At 40.4% G+C, this 20,756-nt stretch overlaps 1 protein-coding gene across 1 annotated transcript; it reads left to right on the top strand.

Moving 5' to 3' along the window:
- Window positions 1-7,854: 7,854 nt before the first annotated feature.
- Window positions 7,855-20,755, top strand: slc1a3a (solute carrier family 1 member 3a). The gene is made up of 10 exons (XM_085367353.1): window positions 7,855-8,036; window positions 8,469-8,793; window positions 9,647-9,784; window positions 14,899-15,103; window positions 15,444-15,486; window positions 17,067-17,329; window positions 17,410-17,643; window positions 17,881-18,075; window positions 18,322-18,456; window positions 19,051-20,755. Exons 2-10 carry the CDS (start codon window positions 8,610-8,612, stop codon window positions 19,256-19,258), a joined length of 1,605 nt encoding a protein of 534 aa, XP_085223479.1. The 5' UTR covers window positions 7,855-8,036; window positions 8,469-8,609; the 3' UTR covers window positions 19,259-20,755.
- Window position 20,756: the final 1 nt, after the last annotated feature.

Below are 20,756 nucleotides of genomic sequence, written 5' to 3'. Positions count from 1 at the left end.
TTCAGTTTATCACATAGTCTTTACACAGATGTAGAAGGACCCAGGTGCTGTGGTGCCACTGAGTGGTCAGTAAGTCTTGTTTGGAAGTTTCAATCTGAACATTTTTGCAATCACTGTCTTGATGTTTTGAACCTGGATGTGAGAAGAGAGAACTGAGTGACACTGAATGCTCATGTGGTAATGACATGCCAATCAAAAAGCAGGTGTACCCTGAAGTGTATCCTTTTTGACTGAAATATGTCCCCAATATAAGACTTTCAATGGAAAAGTCAACACTGAACTGTGTTATCTTGACTGGATTGGGTTACATCTGATGGTTCGGCCTTCGCCCATGGGGTCCAGGCAGGCTCAGCCTGAATGAGTCTCATGGGCCACCCCTCCAGTGGACACCACCTGCATGCAGGAGGGATACAAAAGAAGAGGCCTTAGCAATCAATTACCCAGTTACTGAAAGCTGCTTTGGATATATGGAGCTGTCTGGTGGCAAAAGAGCTAGTTGTTGATATTGAGAGACACTGGCTCACATCATGACATAGCTTGGGTTCTTGTTTTGAAGGAAGGAAGGTTCAGGGCTTAAGCAATCAGCATCATGGGCTCATCCGGTTAGAATAAGAATAAGCAGTCATCTAATTATTCTCAGGGTTTTCCTTTTATTCTCCAAATCAATAAGGCAAAGAAGGAAGGAAAGAAAGACACACATGGACTGCTCTCTCTAAAAAGGACATAAAGTACGATTTAAGTAACTCAAAATGATACATGAACTCAGGAGACTCAAAGAGAAACTCACCTCAGCTGCCGCCCCATGTGGGAGTGAAGAAAGAGTGAGGGGTAGGTGAGTGCAGTCCTTATATAACGAGTGACAGGTGAGTGCAATTAAGGCCAAGCACCACACCCAATCAAAGGTGAGGAAAAGAAACAAGGTGCATCTGGTGAAGTGAATGTGCTAGAAGGTGAGCCTTTACAACAGCCGCCCCCATATTTCTACTGAGAAATATGTTCAAAGGATTAGAGATGCTCCTTTTCACAAAGCGGGGGCAGAGGAATCAGACATGCTACAGGTCTACTATAGGTTCAGGGGGTCGACCTAGAGGTCGACAATGCAGGCCAGACAGTTCAGGGGGCCGACCATGTAGCCAGCGGTGGCGGCAAAGCAGGTCCAAATGGCAACCACGTGGGATGCAGCGGCAGGCCCAGACCTGCAGACCGTTGGGCAGTTTTGCAGGTGCTGGGGGCAATGTACGGGGCTTGGCAGAGGCAGGACCAGGTGATGCAGGAGCAGGCAGCGCCCTGACCACTGGCGGAATGGCAGCCACAGGCGGTGGAACTGGTGATAGTGGCACTGCCGGTGACGACATAGGTACTGCTGATGGTAGAGTATGAGGTGGCTGAATGAATTCAGAGCCATCAGCGGACACAAGGATGTGCTGGAGCGGTTCTCCTGAACCTGAACTGGAAGATGTGAATAAACATTGGGCATGCGTGGAACTGCTCTGGGGTTGGAAGTCTGTGATTGGACCTTGGAGTGTCCATCCTAAGCGGGTTTTGACTGCTGCAGGAGATCCAAATGGTCCATGTCTAACTGGTGCAATAGGCGTAATAAGGTGGGTATGATCAGAGCCTATGAGCAGTAGTGGAGCTGCTTTGTTAGTAAAGGTTAATGGGATACCTTGAAGATGCTTGTATCTCCGTTGAAGAGAGGATACGGGGTAGGTGTGGTCTGAAAGTGCTAAGTGACTTGTAGCGAAGGCATTGTTAATTGTGTAAGTTTTCTCTGGATGTGCGATGGGAGAAATCTGGAAACTTACAGAAGAACCTTTAATAGTTTCAACTTCTTGATGGACAGTTCTGAGTGATAATTTTTCAGCTTTCCCAGTTAGGTGGAGATGCTTAGCTGCAGATGTCAGAAGCATGGTACATTGGGAGCCATCGTCAAGTATTGCACATGTTTCAAGGGCTCTTTTGCCGTTTCGCAGGAGCACTTTCACAACCTTTAAAAGGACACTGGGACAATCACTAGGTCTATCAAAGTGTAGTGTCCTCACTACAGGATTAGTTTCAGTTTTAGGTCTCTGATTCACCTCACATAGGATCTGTAGATGTAGTTCCATACAGGTGGCACATGCTTTCCTCAGGTCACACTTTGCGTCCTGATGAGTCCTAGCACAACGCCAACACCGTTTGTTTCTCTTTATCCAGTTTATTTTCTCATCCTTTGTCTTGTTAATGAACTCAGGGCACTTGCTAATGTGGTGTTCAGGTGAGCAGCAATATGCACATCTTGCCTTAGTCATTATGATGGGTTGTGCCGCCTGTACAGGATCGGATGCATTTGTCCCATGTAATATTGTTGTGAGTGGAGAGGTGTACTTATGGGCTGGTCGTGGCTGGTTAAAGGATGAAACAGGACTGTCCTTTCTTGGTTGACACTTGCATTCAATTTGCAACCAGGATGAGAACAAAGGTAAGTCATACATCATATCTCCTTGTTCCCTGTAAATGTGCCGTTTGAAGCGACTGGAATGCTCTGCGGGCAACTTTTCAAGTAGGCGATCGACATGGGAGCCACAATTTAGTTCTGTCTGTCCTTGATCACCCATAGTGCTAAGCAAACTAACTAAAGCTTGCACACGAAGAGCAAAGTTATCCAGAGTCCGACCATCACCTGCTCTGATAGGAGGAAGCTCCAGTATATTCCGTAGCTCTTTCAATGCTAGCTGTCTTGGTTGCCCATAACGCTCATCAAGAGCTTTGATGGCTTGAGTGTATGGGTCAGGAGCATAGGAAAAGGAAATAGCTAACCGTTTAGCTTTGTCTACTTTCAGATGATCAAGAAGGACATGATATTTGAAATGCTCTGTCTCATGAGGGTCAAGCAGGTTAGTAAGGGCCATTCGTAACAGCCTATACTGGATTTTATCTTCTCTGGTAAGGTCTGGGAAAGAAGGACCCTCAAGTTTATACACATGTGTTCTAGTGCTAACAGGGTGACTAGAACTAGCAGTAATGGGTACCGAAGGTTTTTGTGCATGCAAACCATCAGATGTAGCTGGTTGCTGCTTTACAGGAGGGTGCTGCCTTGGTTCTGGAATGCAAACGAGAGGTTGAGCGGGGTCTTTATCTAGAGGAACAGCAGGTTGAACACATGAAATCTGGTGGGGACCTTGCAGTGGTGTGGCCAGGAAATTAAAAGGAGTCTCATCTGGTGTAGGAAAAACTGGTCTAGGCAAACCACTTGAAGGAACTGCAGCATCTAATATTGTTGAATTAGGGAAAGAAGGGCTAGCAGCCAGAACTGCACCAGAGTGACGGCTAACCTGGGGGGGCTGAGAGGGTGATTGACATGTTGCTGGATCAATCACTGGGAACTGCTCATGTTGCTGATGTGTTTGGGGAATGGCTTGTAAACCGCAAACAGAGGATTTGCTTTCATCAGAGACAGTGTGAATTGAAGATCTGGAGGAACTGCGAGAATGGGGAGGAGATAACTGAATCATGAGTTGCCTAATCTCCCTCATTGTCATCAGGAGTTCCCTCATCACCTCATCTTGATTGGTGGGTAAAGGAGCAGGGGATGTCTCTGGTTGTCTTTCTGACTCTCCGACAGGATCTTGCAGCCCATGTGTGTCTTTGTCACTGTGCTGGCATTCTGTTTGACTCTGTCTCACATGTAGCTCTTCTAGCTCCAGGATACTGAACGTCATACTGCTGCAAGTAGGCAGGAGGTCGACTATCACGACTGGATCTTCTCAAACCTTCAGTCAATGGCTGCTTTGAATCCATGACGCTAATACTGCTCCGGCTTGGAGGACCATGTTTTGAAGGAAGGTAGGTTCAGGGCTTAAGCAATCAGCATCATGGGCTCATCCGGTTAGAATAAGAATAAGCAGTCATCTAATTATTCTCAGGGTTTTCCTTTTATTCTCCAAATCAATAAGACAAAGAAGGAAGTAAAGAAAGACACACATGGACTGCTCTCTCTAAAAAGGACATAAAGTACGATTTAAGTAACTCAAAATGATACATGAACTCAGGAGACTCAAAGAGAAACTCACCTCAGCTGCCGCCCCATGTGGGAGTGAAGAAAGAGTGAGGGGTAGGTGAGTGCAGTCCTTATATAACGAGTGACAGGTGAGTGCAATTAAGGCCAAGCACCACACCCAATCAAAGGTGAGGAAAAGAAACAAGGTGCATCTGGTGAAGTGAATGTGCTAGAAGGTGAGCCTTTACAACAGGTTCTGGAACCAGTCTTGTGGAGTAGAGATGAACTCTGTTCCACTCTGGAGTTACCCTTGGTGAGAGGTGGTGAGCAAGGGTAGGTATATTTGTATCGATGTGGTTCTGCGCCTCCATGTTGGGGTTTTCCCCACTGGACAAGAGGGTTGTTTCTCTATGCTTCAAGTCAAAGAGCAGGTCTAGACTGTCTATGCTTATGTGCTGAACATCTGATCACACAAACCTTCTTACGGTCACTAGAAAGGTTGCGGAAGGGTGCTCTATCCGGGGATGTATCAACATCAAGTATCAGCCTAACCTTCTTTTGAACACTTAGACATGAGGGCACAAGCTAGGGATTAACCACTAACACTACAAGTAATAAACATACCTAAAAGCTGAAAGAAAAATTACACTCTGCCATGAACATCTATTTATCACAGAGTAACATGACAGAAGAAATTAGATTTTACACCAAACTTTACGCCAACCCTGAGTTTCACAATCTTGGTTGGTTATCTTTTATAAAGTTATCAAGCTTTAATATTTGGAACAAAAATAACGGTAATTATAAAGAGTCAAATATCAAACCATCCTTATGAATTCTGAGGGCCTGAAACTCAAAAAGTTTTCAAAGTATGAAGGTAAAATTTTGCATTCCTGCATCAATTAGACTAAAGCAATCATGCAAAAAAAAAAAAAATCAGCTGGAAACATTTTTTCAGATTTGATCGATTTTATGCGGATTGATCCAATAGTAAGATTCAGACAGTCCTTGAAAAGAATCGCTGTGCCACCACGATGTCTTTTCATCAATCTCTCTTCACCTAAACAAATGTCTCAACAGTATTAATACAGTGCAATTAGCTGTGCTGACAAGACAGATGCAGACTGTCTGTGAAGACATTATGGATCTGTTCAGTGTTTCTGAGGCCCAGGGCATTCCAGAGGTGTATAATAACAGCACAGACAAACTTTTACTGTATTTCAAATATAATTGTCTGTTTCTTACAAGGTAATGATGGTTATTAAGGTATTCTAGTGGGATTCCAATGTTGCCAATAACTCTGTTTGCTTCATGCCTTTCTGTCTGCTTCATTATGTTATGAATGAATATTACAGTCTGAAACCTCTCCAAGCATTTCCTCTTGTGATCTGAGTTGTGTGCTCACATGTTTGTATTTGACTAAAATATGTACCTCGAGGGGAACATAGTTTCCCGTTAGGTATCTTGACCACTTTCATTTCTTTAAAAAAAACTAAAAGTAATCTGCAAAAACCTGGACCAACGAGTTGTAGCTTTGTTGTAGTTTAGCTATGTAGAAATCAAAGCAGCAAAACATCAATTGAATGTGCTTGATAGCAAATTCTTCTCTGGTGTATCTACTGGTACTATAGTAATGCACAGATTTTTCAAACGCAAATATTCTTGAATTTCTATGAAAAGCATCATTCGTCTAGATCACTGTGAATGACTGTGTATAAAATGTTTTACTGCTGAATTTGGTGTTGAATTACTTTAACCAAACTTTAAAATAGAATTCAGACTATCTGGATGAATGGCTGGAAAGAGGGATGATGTTTTTTGCGACCATGCTGAGTGGCTTCTGCCATAGATTATTGCAAGGCCACACATTTAGTTAGCTTTATCTTAATATCAAGGAATAAACAAAGCTGCAATCCATAAACATTTGCACCAACATCACATGAAGAAAGAGGGACAGTGGGCGTTTGTGTTTGTGCAGACTGACGGCTAAAACATTTCAGAACATTTCTGCCATACTTGGGTTTCCTCACTATGAGTCAGAAAGGATACCTCGGGACAAGCCTGACTCTAAATTCCTAAATTTCAGTGCCAAAATAAAGTCCAGGTCATTGCTTTCAAACCCCTGGGTCCCGTGTGGTAAATTTTGTGTTTAGGTAGCAGAAGTGCAGTAGCACTACAGTCAGCTCATTTTAAAAACAAGCGTCACTATTGGAACAGTCTGTTTTAGTGATGGGATTTCCGGCTCTTTTTAGAGAACCGGCTCTTTCGGCTCGACTCACTAAAAAGAGCCGGCTCTTTGGGCTCCAAACCGGCTCTTCAGGTTGTTTTGTTGCTTTAATTAATTTATTATTAACAATAATATAAAATTATGCACAAAAGGAATTACTAATGTAAAAAAAAGAAGTGGTTTTATTTATATATGTTTATATATAAATATATGCGGTGGCCCCTAGAGACAAAACACGTACAAACTCCAAAACACTTTTCTGGCATGAACTGAACTTCCAAAACAGAGCTACTAGATCACTTAAATTACACAATTGAAAGCATGAAAGCATATGTGTATTGTTTGTGTATTTATACACAAGCACTCTGCGCCTGAGCATCCTGGAGCACTTCTGTTGTATTTTGTACGTGTTTTGAGTTTTTATGTGCTTCGGAGTTTTTACGTGTTTTGGAGTTTTTATGTGCTTTGTCTGTAGGGGCCACTGTAAATATACTTTTATTTATTCACTCCACATAAAATGTAATAAACAAATCATATAATACAAAAACCAACTATTCACATTTCAACTTTTAACTATTTAAATTTTCAGCTTTTTCCTTTTAAACAAATTTAAAGTGAAACAACACAAAACACTGCAAACCACAGCACAATTAAATATAAATTAAAATATGAAAACAAAAAGAAGATGCATATTCTCTGTCATATGGACCTGCATGAATAAACTTTCTGAATCCTTTATCATCCGCAACTGAAAATAGTTGTGGATGATTACTATACCTTTCTAATGTGATGTTGTTGTCCCTGGCGCTTTCTCTCTCCTTCCCTCCGGCTCTGTTCCTGTGCTACTGCCAGTGTAACTACCGCCCCTCGCCCCTCTTCCCAGCGCAAAGCACAAGTGACTCGGAAAAAAAGTGCAAGAGAGAGGGTGAGAGAAAGAAAAGAAAAAAAAACCCCACGGCTCGCGTCGTTCACGTCAACGAACCGGCTCTAAGAGCCATTTCGTTCGCGACCGACACATCACTAGTCTGTTTCTTTAATGGCCCAAAGCTGAGCACCACTTGTACTATAGCCACTTGGTAAATATTTACCTTCTCTTTTTAGTTTAACAAACTTAAAACTCCACAGGTTTTTAGAAATAAAGGGCAGCCAACCGGACTTTGTACTCAATGGAAAAATGTGCAATTTAGAAAAGACAGGGGGGAAATGAGAGAAAGAGAGACTGAATAATGTGTCTATTGGAAATGTGCCAATAAGAAAATGTATGAATAGGTAATCCACTTCCAGATTTTTTTTGATGGATGGGGCACTTTTATTTCTCTCTTGACTCATTCGCTGCAGGAATCTCCAATCAGGCTGAACTTATCAAGCGTGAAAAACCATGTGAAAGAGAGGCTGACAGAGACAGAAGAAAACAAGAAGGTTCTTTCTCTTTTTCCTACTTGGAAAGCTCATTATTCCTCAAGCTTCCCTCGTCTGAAAAGCGACCCCCTCCTTTACCTAACTTCACTTTTTTTTTTTTTTTAGTCCCCGCCTCACCTCCCCACAAGCCCACACTATATGAGTGACTAGCTAGTTTTTCTTCTACTCCAGCACCACCTCCATTCTCTCACTGGCTCTTTCATTCCCTCAATCCCACCACTCCTCCCTCCTTTCCTTTTTCCTCCCCTCTCCTTTTTCTCCCTGTTTCTTTTCATTGTTGGTTGTTCACGCCAGCCAGCTGAAAGCCAAAGAGCTCCTCTGTCCGTCTCCCACTGATCAAGCTTTAAGACACAACTTTCCACAGAGAAACTGAGACTTTACTCCAAAGGAAGCATTCACTTGAGCCTAAAGGTACAGAAACAACTTCTACTTTTAGTATTTTATACCAGTTTATGTGTTTGCAGATACATTTACCCATCTAACCAGAAGCTGTGTTTGTGTGTGTGGATGTGTGGGAAACTGTACACGTGTTGAGGCTAGTGTGCATAAGAGGAAGTTTGCAGCCCTTTGCATAGCAGCACATGGGCTTGTCATAAGAAAGCATGTCTCCAAGGAAGGGTTAAAATATTTTCTTGTGGGATGGTGCTGCTAAATTATTGCTGTCATCTGTCAGAAGTTGCAATGGGATATTGTAATTTTTCAGTCTCACTTAAATGTATTTGTTCATCTGCTGTAGTAGTTTCAAACTATGATAGAGTCACTAACCTCTGTTATCTGATTCAACTAACCGCATGACTGTCTAATCTTAATAGCTGGGTAAATATTATCTTCCCTCTCAACCAGGCAATTCCAAAGGAGAAGGCGTGACAGAGAAGATCAACGGATCAAGTGAATCATCAGCACCTTTAAGGTGTTCCTGTCACAGCTGAGTGGAGTTCAGGTTTTCCCACATTCATAACAGATCTAAAGATTTCACTCGCAGCTATGACTCAAAGCAACGGTGAGAACCAGCAGAAGACCCGGAGTGGTCTCAAACAAATCCGAGCCGGAATCCAGTCCCGATCAGTAAAAGCCAGACAGAAGGTGGAGAACATGACAAAAGACGATGTGAAGGGATTTTTTACCAGAAATGCCTTTGTGATTCTCACTGTTGCTGCAGTTATTATTGGTAAGTGGGGGAGGATTTATTTTTTACTTCAGGCATGTTTTACATGAAGAATAAATCAGTTCATTAAAAACTGAAGATTACTGGAGTACACCACATAGCCCTCCTCTCTTCAAACTTGTAGAGTGCAGCACATTCTAAGCGTCATGCAAATAATCCATGAATTTGCAACCAACAGCTCCACGCTGTACTAAAAAAGGAGGACGAATAAACACAAACTCTCCAAATGAGAGAATACAGGGAACGTAAATTAACTTCTTAACTGGCCTTTGGCATCAAGCCAAAGGTCAGCTCAGTGCTCTAACCTCTGACTCTTACTCAGTAGGATGTAAGCCGGGCCTGCCTGCTGCCTGGACATCTGCAGCCCTGCTAGAATTACACCATGCCACAACAAACACGTTTGATTGATTGTTAAACTCCGGATACTCCTCACTTCAGGCTGCAGGGTCAGCCACCTGGGCTTGTCTGCGGATTACTGATGGAGTGAACAAACAGCTCATTGAAGACACAGACTTCACTGAAACCGAAGATGAAAACAGACATTTTAACAAGAAAATCTCATTTTAAAAATCAATTAAAGCAGGAGTCGCAACCATTGCGCAACTACTGGTGTTTTGAAGAGTCTAAACGGCACATCAAGTGCTTTTCACTTTCAACACTATAGCACCACCTACTTAGATTATCTTTTTTTGAAAGTAGTCACAAGCATTATAGCCTACTAATAATTTTAACTCATATTAAGGATGTATTCATTCCTGTGTTGGAGTTAAATCTAGGACTCTACTAAGCTCATGTTGTCATGTCAACTTAAAATGGTCACATTAAGTTTCTGCTTTGCTTCTGCTTCACACTGCAGGTATAATCCTGGGATTTGCCCTTCGGCCATATAACATGTCTTACCGTGAAATTAAATTCTTCTCTTTTCCTGGAGAACTGCTGATGCGAATGCTTCAGATGCTGGTGCTGCCCCTGCTGGTTTCCAGTCTCATTACAGGTATGGGCATCAAAACATTTTTAGAGCAATGAGGACACTAAAAGATACAGATGCATCTCCATGAAAAATACATAGACTACTCGCTGTCAGAACCTTGTTTTATTCTTGTTTTAGTCACAAGTACATCAGATTAGGAGGTCAGGGAACTAACCCCCATCAACAACAACAATAAAAATAGTCAAGTTTTAAGGGTTACTTTAAATCGTGAATGATGACTTAGAAAAAATGTCTCAAATAGAAATGATTTAGTTACTCTATGAGTAACTGCGTCATAAAGTTAAATACATCTGACACACCCAAGGCCACATTTTTAATCTATTATTAAGGTAAGTAACTTGTAGTCATTGTCTATTTCTGGCTTACCTCTCAGAAACGTACACTTGTATCGAACAACAATATACCCAGCACTTTACTCCCAATATCATAAATACATAATACTACCCTTTGTCTTAGCCACACATCCACAGCAGTAATTCAGAGTGCCTACTCAGTATGTCTCCACAGCTTTCTTCAGATTTTGTAATACAGTATCTAGTGTAGAAATGGCCTTCTAATGTGTACTCTGAGTTCCTGCTATCCTGTTGTGGAAGTGCTGCAACACATCAGTTTTCACATACGAAAAAAGAGCACATGACTCTGTTTTTATGGGATTTTATGTATGTGGATGTCTTAAAACTCGTCCGTGTTTATTTTAAGAAGCTGATAGTGTTGTTTGCTGTTTTGTGGCTTGCTGACCAAAATAACCCTCATGAGTGGCAGAGTGTGTTCACCTAGTGGTGCCTGTTTCTTTTAGGCCTCACGGTAGATGTGTTTAGAATGACCTCATAAGAGAGAGAGAGAGACTCAATCACATGCTTGATCATTGTAGTAATGCTCTAATCTTGCAACAGCATGTCCACAGCAGTCACAGTACATTTTATTTTATTTGAAGCCATTCAGAATTAGTTTATGCAGCTCGTGTAAATTTTGTCCAAATATTGCAGAACAATAACAAAACAAAAACAAATGACATCAAGTTTTCAAGTGTTTAATGCAAGTCAGACACACGCGAGTACTCGATTGTAGCAAGTGTAAGAATGAATAAAGTTATGGAACGTGTAAATTTCCAAAATACGAGTCAACAGCATTGACGAAATAGATAGGAGGGCCTAACGCCCAGTCATTGAGCACTGATTGGAGGGGATCGGAGGGGCCAGTCTCCTGAAGGGATGACATAGACAATTGTCCGATAATAACCTTCTTTGTGCTTCAGCAGGGCGTAACAACAGCATCCTCTGACATCATGTCACATGACCAACAGCATGTGGTAATCAAAAAAAAGAAAAAGGATTCTGCCTTAGTCACAAACTAATGCAAGTTATTAGACGCTATTCAGAACCAGAGACAGTCAAACACTACACTGCTGCACGTAGCCGATGCTGTAACAGCAAACATCATCGGCATGAAGAGATAAATAGTAGCACATGGAAAACAAACAGTATAACAATAATATGCAGAAATCTGATTATTGTAAGTTAAAAAACAACTATCACTTCATTCATACGTTTTAAATACAAATACTTTGTTTAAAAATAGACTTTCATGCATGTTCATAAAACCAGAGGTTTTTTTCTCATCTGTTTTTGTCTCTTGATCATTCAGGTATCTTTATTATTTTAATGGGGTAAAGTTATTGCATTACAAGTTCTTTTAGAACACAGTTAAAAGGTGTCCTACTCTAGTTGAGCTAAATGTAACATATATTTCATCAAGTATTTTCATTATGTTCTATAGGACTGATTGCTTTGCATACTATCATGACTTTGAGAATAACATATTATAGAGCACGGGAGCCTCACAGTCATGAGTTGTCTTTTGCAAACCTGTAGCCCTGTGCAATATGACTGTCACGCTCCTAAGACTGGGTAGAAAAGGATTTGGCTCTGAATTGATCTCTTCTAAAAGTGAAGTAGAACTCCAAATCAGTTTAAAGACCTCAAAGGTCTTTTAAACAAAACACAGAGGAGAAAGGACAGGCAGGAAGGAGAAGGCTTATCAGAGAAAATGTTTTTTAATCATAGAATAAGAAAGAGAGAATACAGAGAATGTTTCTTTTTTTCAAAATTATATTTCATTCAGTTTTTCTCTCTCTCTATAGCTCTCTTTTACACGTACTCCTTCACTCGCCCACTCACATAAACTAACCTCTCAATCCATATTGTCCTCAGGCATTTCGTTGTGAGAGCCAACTCCACCACAGAACCTTTATACAGCCAAGAATGGGCTGGATAGGAACAAGAGACACGGGCAGTAAAAAAAAAATGATGTGAAGGGATCATGAGAGGGAAGTCAGAGGAGGTTTCTGGAAGAGGAACATAAATCAAATCTTTCGAAGTGTGATTTTACAAGGAAATAAAGTCCAAGAGTACCATTGCAGGTCTCATAAGAATGTTCTGCAGCATCATTTTCCTCCTCTGTGCTGTCCTGCATGCACATAAGAATTTTAGCTACATGGAATAAGAGGCATTGAAAGGTACACGATCTCATCAGCTAAGCTGCAAGTTTAAAAACACCAATCTAAATATGAAGTGCCCCTTTCTACAAACCTACAGTCATTATGTCTATTTGCAGTTACTGCACTAAAAGTAAGTTGTTGGTATTTGTAGTTATACCCACTAAGGTGCAGAGGTATTGACTGACCATAAACTGACAGGTAAAGAATTGCTAGAACCGTGGAGTTTGTCTTTGCATTAAGGGCCGACCTCTTGGAATTGCAATGTCCTGCATTTCAACTTCCTCCCCAAGGCAGGCCTACTTTTGTATTTGATGAACATTGCCCATATGAAAAAAGAAGGTCATTGTCCTTCCTCTCCCTCAATCTTTCGTTCTTTTGAAAAGATGGAATTGGTACGGCTGTATCCGCTGTTGCCTGGACAACAGGCTGGAGATCATTGTGTGCGTCTGGGACTAACTAAGTCAACAAGTTTTCCCAGGGCTGTCAGAAAGGGAATTGGGGGAAAGCAAGAGAAGGGGGTTGATTGGGAGGGAAAGGGTGGCAATGAAAGAGGATTGAAGCAATAAGATCAGTCTCCCCTGAAAAAAAGGAAAAAAAGGGAGAGGGGTGAGGTGAGATGTGGGTTTGGAAAGAAGGGAAAGCAGGGGAGGTGTACTGGGGGACACTCTGAAATAAGGGGTCATGATGGAGGGGTGGCAGAGAAAGGAGGCGAAGAATTTGGGAGAAGAGAACGAGGAAGGGGAACGGTGAGGAGGGAAGGAAGAGGATCAAAAAGAATCGGATAAAAGCTCAAGTCTGGCCATGTTAAGACAAGAGGTACAGAGAGGGCCAAAGCAGGGGCAATAGCTACACCCACCCACCCACGGACAAACAGAGACACACACTCACAATTGTGCTCTTTGTCTGAATGCCAACTGACATAATCCATTTGCTGGCATCTCACCGTAACCTTAAACATCACAACTAAATACCAAATGACAACCTTTAACCCAGCCTTGATCTATACCCAGTATTAACCTGACCCCTATGACCAAGTCTTAGCCCTCAATATAACTTTCAAGGCTGTGTCATTAAATGAGGACAGACCAAAATGCCTTCACCTCCAATTAAAACTCAAACTGGTTCTCACACACACACTGTGGTATAGACAGTATCAAAGTGAGACATGCGAAAGAAACACATACATCTCCCATCACACAAAGCTTTCTTTGCCTTCCTCAGCTCTGAATAAAGATAATGGCCATAATAGGACCTGACACTTTAAAAATACAACACCACTATCGCGCCCATTGAAGCGCCTTGTCAGTTTCTAAATCCAGCTCTCTGAATGGCTGTATTTCTTCTTGCTGCCATTATCCCTACAAAGTCTGTTTAATGCTATTAGAACTGTGGAGGACAGTTTAGCCTCCAGGCGCTGCGACTCCCTCACAAAGTCTTTCCGGCGGCCGTTAAACCTCATTTATTCTGCAGCATCAATTTCTTTCTGAGAACCAGATATTTCTTTTAAAGTTTCTTTCTGAAGCTAAAAATAATTTTGTTTATTTGCTTTTATTGTAATTTTAGTGTCGGCGTATCAAGCTCTATAAAATTTATAGCCTATAAATGTAAGTGCTAATATTACATTTAAATAGCAGAGGTACCTGTCTGGTTGTCATGCCAACATAGCTGGTGGAGGTATTACACCTTTATGCTGGGTAGTACATACCATAAAACAGAAAAGAAGAAGAAGAAAATAACACAGTAACTTGCTGATTTTTATGGCAGTAACTAGCTACACACACACACACACACACACACACACACACACACACACACACACACACACACATACACAGCACACAAACCTTGAGCTGACGTTAGACTGCTTATCTGCAACCAACATCTCTACACAGTGTGTACACAGCAAACTAATGTTCGCGAGGACATGTAGAACTTTTTAGCAATAAAGAGAGTTCACGGAACGACGCCAGCTCTAGTTTTTAATTCAACTGCCAATTCATTTTTGCAGAGTTTATCCCCCAAATTGTAATTTGCAACTTGGAAAGTATGTGCAGTTTTGCGTATTACAATTTTCCCCTCTGTGTGCTTTAGGTGTTGTTTTTCCATCAGGAAAGGTCAGTCAGATTGTGTTTCTTGCCACTTTTTGTTGTCACAGATAGTAATTCAGATAATCCAGGTGGAGACATTTGATCTATAATTACAGCCTCATTTCCCAAGCTAACCATATGCTCACAGGGATAGACTTTAGTGATGCATCAATAAAAATCCCTGGGCAGGATTACTGCATTATTCTTTTAATAGAAACCATCATAAAAACAGGAACATGCTCTATCTTTACAAACTTCACTGTAGTATTATTGCACCCTATTTAAAAAATAACCACATTCTTTTTATTCTACTATATACATAAAGAAATAATGAAATATTACAGTCACGAACTCTGCGGTGACTAATTTACATCATGCCCAACACAACCTTTATGGCACCGTTTCTTCATTAGTATATAGGAGTTATTACAGCATGAGTCACTCCATGCTTCTTCCAAAAGTACAGCTGTCAGTGAATGTGTTTATTTATTTTTAAAACTCTGCTCATATGTTTATGATTTGTCATTTTGCAGGTATTGCTGCTCTGGACAGCCGTGCTTCTGGTAAAATGGGAATAAGAGCAGTTGTCTATTACACCACTACAACCATCATCGCTGTTTTCATCGGTATTGTCATGGTGCTCATTATTCACCCTGGAAAAGGATCAAAGGATGAGTTCTCCAAGCAGCAGCAGATAGAGCAGGTCAGCGCTGCTGATGCCTTTCTGGATCTTATCAGGTATACCTTTATGCATTCTGACCAAACAAGCGTTCTCACAAGATCACTCCAGTACAATGACCGAATCAGCAAAAATGAGGATTCATAGTCCCTTACTAATTGCCCTTTTGATATAGGTCACTGAGATGGAGGTGTTCAACCTGGGAGAAGGATTTTTAAGTTGTTTTATCTTTTAATGCTGCAAAATGCACTGCAAAATCACACAGTGGTCTTAATATTCTATACAATTCCTTTTTGATTGTTTGATTGTTTTTTTTGTTTTTTTTTATCAATATGCATTTGTAGTTTGTAATTTATTCATTCTAATTTTTAAATGTACTGATTTTGTTGTGTTTTGCAGGAACATGTTTCCACCTAACCTCGTGGAGGCTTGCACCAAACAGGTAATTTTTCCTCCACACATTTCCCGTTTTCTTCTACACTTACAGAAAATTGATTATCTCACAAAGATGTCTCACATCTGTACCTGAGTGCACAGTTAGCATTGTTTACAAACTCACAGTTAGTAATCCTTTTCATATTGCCATTGTCATTTCTGACCTATGCTGCCAAAATAAACAGTGGAGTTAAATTCCACGATTAACTCCTTTGGTAGCATCCTTATAAAAACACATTAGACATGCTTTATTTATCTCAGTCTTTGGTAAGGTGTGCATTGCAAAACGTTATTAAAATAGACAAAAAGTATTTTGGGACAGTGATGGCACATCCAGCAAGCCATTCAAACACATCTCCACACAACACATGTTATCCTATTGTGACTTTTGCTTCCTCATTTGAACACAATTTAGGTACGCTGAGATGTGTTTGTGGGTTGTTATATTTTGTGAACATTTGTGAAGGTTGCTTTTTTTTTTCTAGAGTTGATTCCACTCGCTATTTTAGTGAGGTCTGCAAAGATCTTGTCTTGCAGAACCTACACAGAGGACCTGAGGTCAGTCTGCTGGTCTGACCTTGGGACCTCTGCTCTGGCATCTCTGGCATCTCCGCCATCTGATCTTATATTTGCTCTGGCATCTTCTATCTGGGCGGTCTGAAGGATCAGACAGATGTGTTCCCTTATAGGTCATTCCATCTCAAATAAGCAAATTGTTAGAACATTTCTATTCTACCCTCTTTTATTTGCATAAAAATGTTATTGTCCAAAGTTCGAATATAATGAGTTCTGTGACATTTTATTGTCATAAATCAAACACTTTAGAAAAGATATTTTTTGAAAATGGTCAGTCAAGCCACTTCAGGCCATTTTCTTTGCACATTGAATCTGAGGAAATGTTTGAGTTAAAGATAAAAGCCTGAAATTTTCACTTGTCTTTCTTATCATCAAAATGAATCCAGCTCTATAATTTGGGTAGATGCATCAGAAAATGTCTGATAACCAGAAGCTTGAAAAAATTCAAGCCTGTTAAGTCTAATATTTGTGCATGTGCTAATAAAAAAACACTGTAAAAGACCATTAGTGACATTTCTGAATCTTGAAAAGTATTTGATATATAAAACGAAACTTTCACAGCAATAATTGTATATGTCGAGAACAAGTCCCATGTTGATTTGAGCTGGCCTGACCCTTCATCTGTCTTGACTGACCCCACTCATCTTAAAGGAAAAGTAAACCTAAGAAAGAATGTTAAAGACTATTGGTGTTAGGGTACATCAGAACTGGATGGCTTGCATTTGCTGTTGTTTCTCTACATTTTATCTAGAACAAATTTATCCAGATTTATTAAGATGCCAGGATCATCTGGCATCTTATTCCAGTGAAAACTTGCTGACGTCACACAGACACAGAATTCTTATCCAAATACTCATTTTTAAGTTGTATATTACACATCAGTTTCATAGTAATCTTTAACGCTATCTTTAAGCTAAGCCATTTTTTTCTTTTTAATTATTTTTAATTACTTTGCCCAGATATTTAGAAACTACTGTTTGAGAGCTGTCTTCTTTCTTTGCTAAATTCCAGTTCAAGACACAATACGCCAAGCGAGTAGTCCATGTGACGATGACTATAAACGACACGTTAGTCGCACCCAATAGCAGCCAACAAATAGAGGAGATGATCCCTGTGCCAGGATCGGTAAATGGAATCAATGCACTCGGGCTGGTGGTGTTCTCCATATGCTTTGGTCTCATCATCGGGAACATGAGAGAACAGGGACAACCACTAAGGGACTTCTTTGACTGCCTGAACGAGGCCATCATGAGGCTGGTTGCCATAATAATGTGGTAAGTACCACAAAGGATGGTTATTGGATGGATGAATGATGTGTTTAGCTTACAAATTCATAACAGCCATCTTTCTTCAGGTATGCCCCCATTGGTATCTTGTTCCTGATTGCTGGTAAGATTGTGGAGATGGATGACATTTCGGCTATGGGTGGCCAGCTGGGAATGTATACAGTGACAGTCATTTGCGGGCTGCTCATCCACGCCATTTTTGTCCTGCCCACTCTCTACTTCGTCATCACCAGGAAGAACCCCTTTGTCTTCATTAGTGGCCTGTTGCAGGCGCTCATCACTGCTCTAGGAACATCATCCAGGTAAAGAAGCATCATCCAAAAGCCTTTTAATATTATTCACTTTTGTGTTGTTTTAGTGATCTGGAAAGAGATTTTACACGTGTGACACTAATGTCTGTGCTGTTCCCAAATGAGTTGAAAACAAACTGCAATAACTTTTATTAACATGTCAATCAGCAAAATAAATTGTGTCAGATTAATAATATTAATAAATTAATTATTACACCACCGTCTCTTGCTCTTTCTGTCGTCTTGCAGCTCTGCCACATTGCCTATCACCTTCAAATGCCTGGAGGAAAACAACAAGGTGGACAAACGCGTGACCCGCTTTGTGCTCCCCGTTGGTGCCACCATAAACATGGACGGCACTGCTCTGTATGAAGCCCTGGCAGCTATTTTTATCGCTCAGGTCAATGACTATCAACTTAACTTTGGACAGATTCTCACCATCAGGTATGTGCTGTACACTGCACTCTTTTATCAGATTTGTTTTGTCACAATTTCCCTTAGATTTTGTGTGCATTTACGCATGGTGTTTCTTTGCCACCAATTAGTTGGAGAGGAATAAATAAGTAGTATTGTAGCCAAGGGAATACATTTAAGTCACCCTCTTCAGTGTTATTACCATAGAATGACTTAATATGGGGACAGAAATTGAATTTCCAGGTAATTCGCTCCATCTGCCTTTATTTGTTTTAGTATCACAGCTACTGCAGCCAGTATTGGAGCAGCTGGAATCCCTCAGGCAGGACTGGTCACCATGGTGATAGTGCTAACATCTGTAGGCCTTCCCACAGATGACATCACACTGATCATTGCCGTTGATTGGTTCCTGTAAGTATTGGCTTTATATTGCTACAAAAAAAAACACACACAAAAAAAAAGCTAATGTTCTTCTGTGCAGTCAGTAAAAAAGGGAGACTAAGCCAGGCTTTTTCACAATTTAGCTGTGAAACTGCATCACTCACTGTACAAACTGGAAATAGTTTGGTATGAGGGAGGAACGGGGAGGATTTAATTTTGAGAAAATAAAATGTAGTGCTGCTGTGTGGTATGAATTCAATCAATTTGGACCTAGTAGAAATATCTGTTGTGCCTTGCACTCTTGATTAGAAGATAAGAGGACAGCTTCCAGAGACACTCCTTTCACATTCCACGATACGTAATCCATCTGGATTTGATTCAATCCACAACTATCTCCTGCGCTAGCCCCTTCTTCCTCCCATCTACTGGCTGTGTACATTCAGTCTGAGGATAGCCTGAAACAATTCTAAAATCACGCTTACAATTTTCTAATTAAATTTATTTTTATGAACACATGTCGGTGTGCTTTTTTTTGTTAAGTTTAGCATCTTTTGTCCTGTCTTGCTTTGGTTTGTTCTCTTTTGTTTCATGTCTAACCTCCTGTTGTCACCTGTCTTTCATTAGGGACCGGTTGCGCACCACTACTAATGTCCTTGGGGACTCCATTGGTGCAGGCATAGTGGAACATCTGTCTCGCCATGAGTTGCAGAATACTGACCCCGAGGTGGGCAACTCAGTGGTGGAGGAGTCAGAGAAGAAGCCATACCAGCTCATCAACCAGGAGAATGAGTACGAAAATGAGCATCCTGTCAGCAATGAGACCAAGATGTAAAGACAGGGTTAAATTTGCTGCACTGCTTTGAACCACATTTTCAACTCTCAAAGTCCTTTTGACTTCTAAAGTTTTCATCTGATGAGATCGTATGATTAAAGTGATTTACAGCTAGAATCTATTTCAGCCAAGTGAGTTTCACTAATGTGTGAGGCTTCTCTCACATCCCACACACTTGAAGTGATTAGTAGCTTTGTGCTATTCCTAACAGTACTATATGTTATGCCAGAGGGTGGCAGCTGTTTACTATTAAGAATGAAAACAGAGCCCAGTGGTCCATGGCGTGCATGTTATCCAACTTCTCCCAGAACTGTGATGACTAACCTTACCCACTAGAGGCCAGTATTGCTGTATCGGGAAAGCAGCCCACTTGCACACATTTTCTGGCTTTAATTGTTTTTCATTGGTTATGTTTATGAGAAATGTTGTTAAGTGGTAGTAAAAATCTATCAGGAGACTTCATGCACATGGACTAAATGGCCAACATTTTTCAGCCTATATGGAGGAAAAAGTGCTACTACAACTTCTGTACAGTCATTTGTGACTTTATTTTTTATGATCATTGTACAGATATCAGCTGAATGAATGATATATTTACAAAAAGTCTTTTATCCCTTAACTATCCAAAGCAGTATGTGCTGTCAGGCAAACAAAGCTCTCTCTCTTTCTCTCTATAACTATCACCTCAATCACTATAATCATAAATAGTGACATACCAAAACTACTAACTCATGTTTTCTCTCTTTAAATCTGCTCAGCTGCAGATTCGAACTTTAAGTCCTTTAAGATTTTTTTTAAACCAAAAAAGGAGTCTGTAATCCAAATTTCTCTATAGCTTAACAGCAACCAACAAAACATGGTGCTGTTTCAATATAAAGACAGTAATAATGTGGTGACTGTAAGGTGGCGCCTTCAGACTGAAAAATAATTGCCTGGAAAAAAAGAGTTAAATGATAGGTTGGATGTTAAATTTTCATATTTTTCTAGAAACATTATGGTGGATTTTTCTGAATTCAGTTTGGCGTAGAAAGTACAATTTTATGTGTACACTTCTTTGATTTAGATAGAGATCTAACAGATTTTACATCAGAGCCTTTTAGTTTAATGCTTAGCTTTACATTTGAACTAATTCAATATAAAGGACATATAGAATGCATAGCAGATTCTTTGTATAGAAGATCCATCTGAATATAATGTAATTGTATAGGGAAATGTAGATAAATGTGTATATTAATTGTAGCTTAAAATGGCAAAAGGTTACTTGAGGATTGTAAATGTAAAGACGCTCTTACCAAACTAACATTTCCTCTAGTTCCTCTTTACAAATGCAAACGGTGCCGGATTAAAGGACCAAATGTTTCTCTTTACACACTTGAGGAAAATGAATAGATCGTTTGTCTACAGTTCCTGGTGTCTCTCTTGATATGATTTTCTCATTAATTCACAGGTACGCATACACACACATGAACAGGAAATAATGAGAGTTGTAGTTTTATCT

The sequence above is a fragment of the Diplotaxodon limnothrissa genome, linkage group LG12 (assembly GCF_057381915.1).
Source record: "Diplotaxodon limnothrissa isolate DT_005_m linkage group LG12, D_limnothrissa_male_GT1.1, whole genome shotgun sequence".
Classification (NCBI taxonomy): Eukaryota; Metazoa; Chordata; class Actinopteri; order Cichliformes; family Cichlidae; genus Diplotaxodon; species Diplotaxodon limnothrissa.
This window is presented reverse-complemented; position numbering and strand designations above follow the sequence as displayed.

Coding starts and splice junctions, on each gene's coding strand:
- slc1a3a (XM_085367353.1), top strand. CDS start 8,610: ATGACTCAAAGCAACGGTGAGAACCAGCAGAAGACCCGGAGTGGTCTC. Junction 15,104..15,443: donor GCCTTTCTGGATCTTATCAG/GTATACCTTTAT, acceptor TGTGTTTTGCAG/GAACATGTTTCCACCTAACC. Junction 15,487..17,066: donor TGGAGGCTTGCACCAAACAG/GTAATTTTTCCT, acceptor GCTAAATTCCAG/TTCAAGACACAATACGCCAA.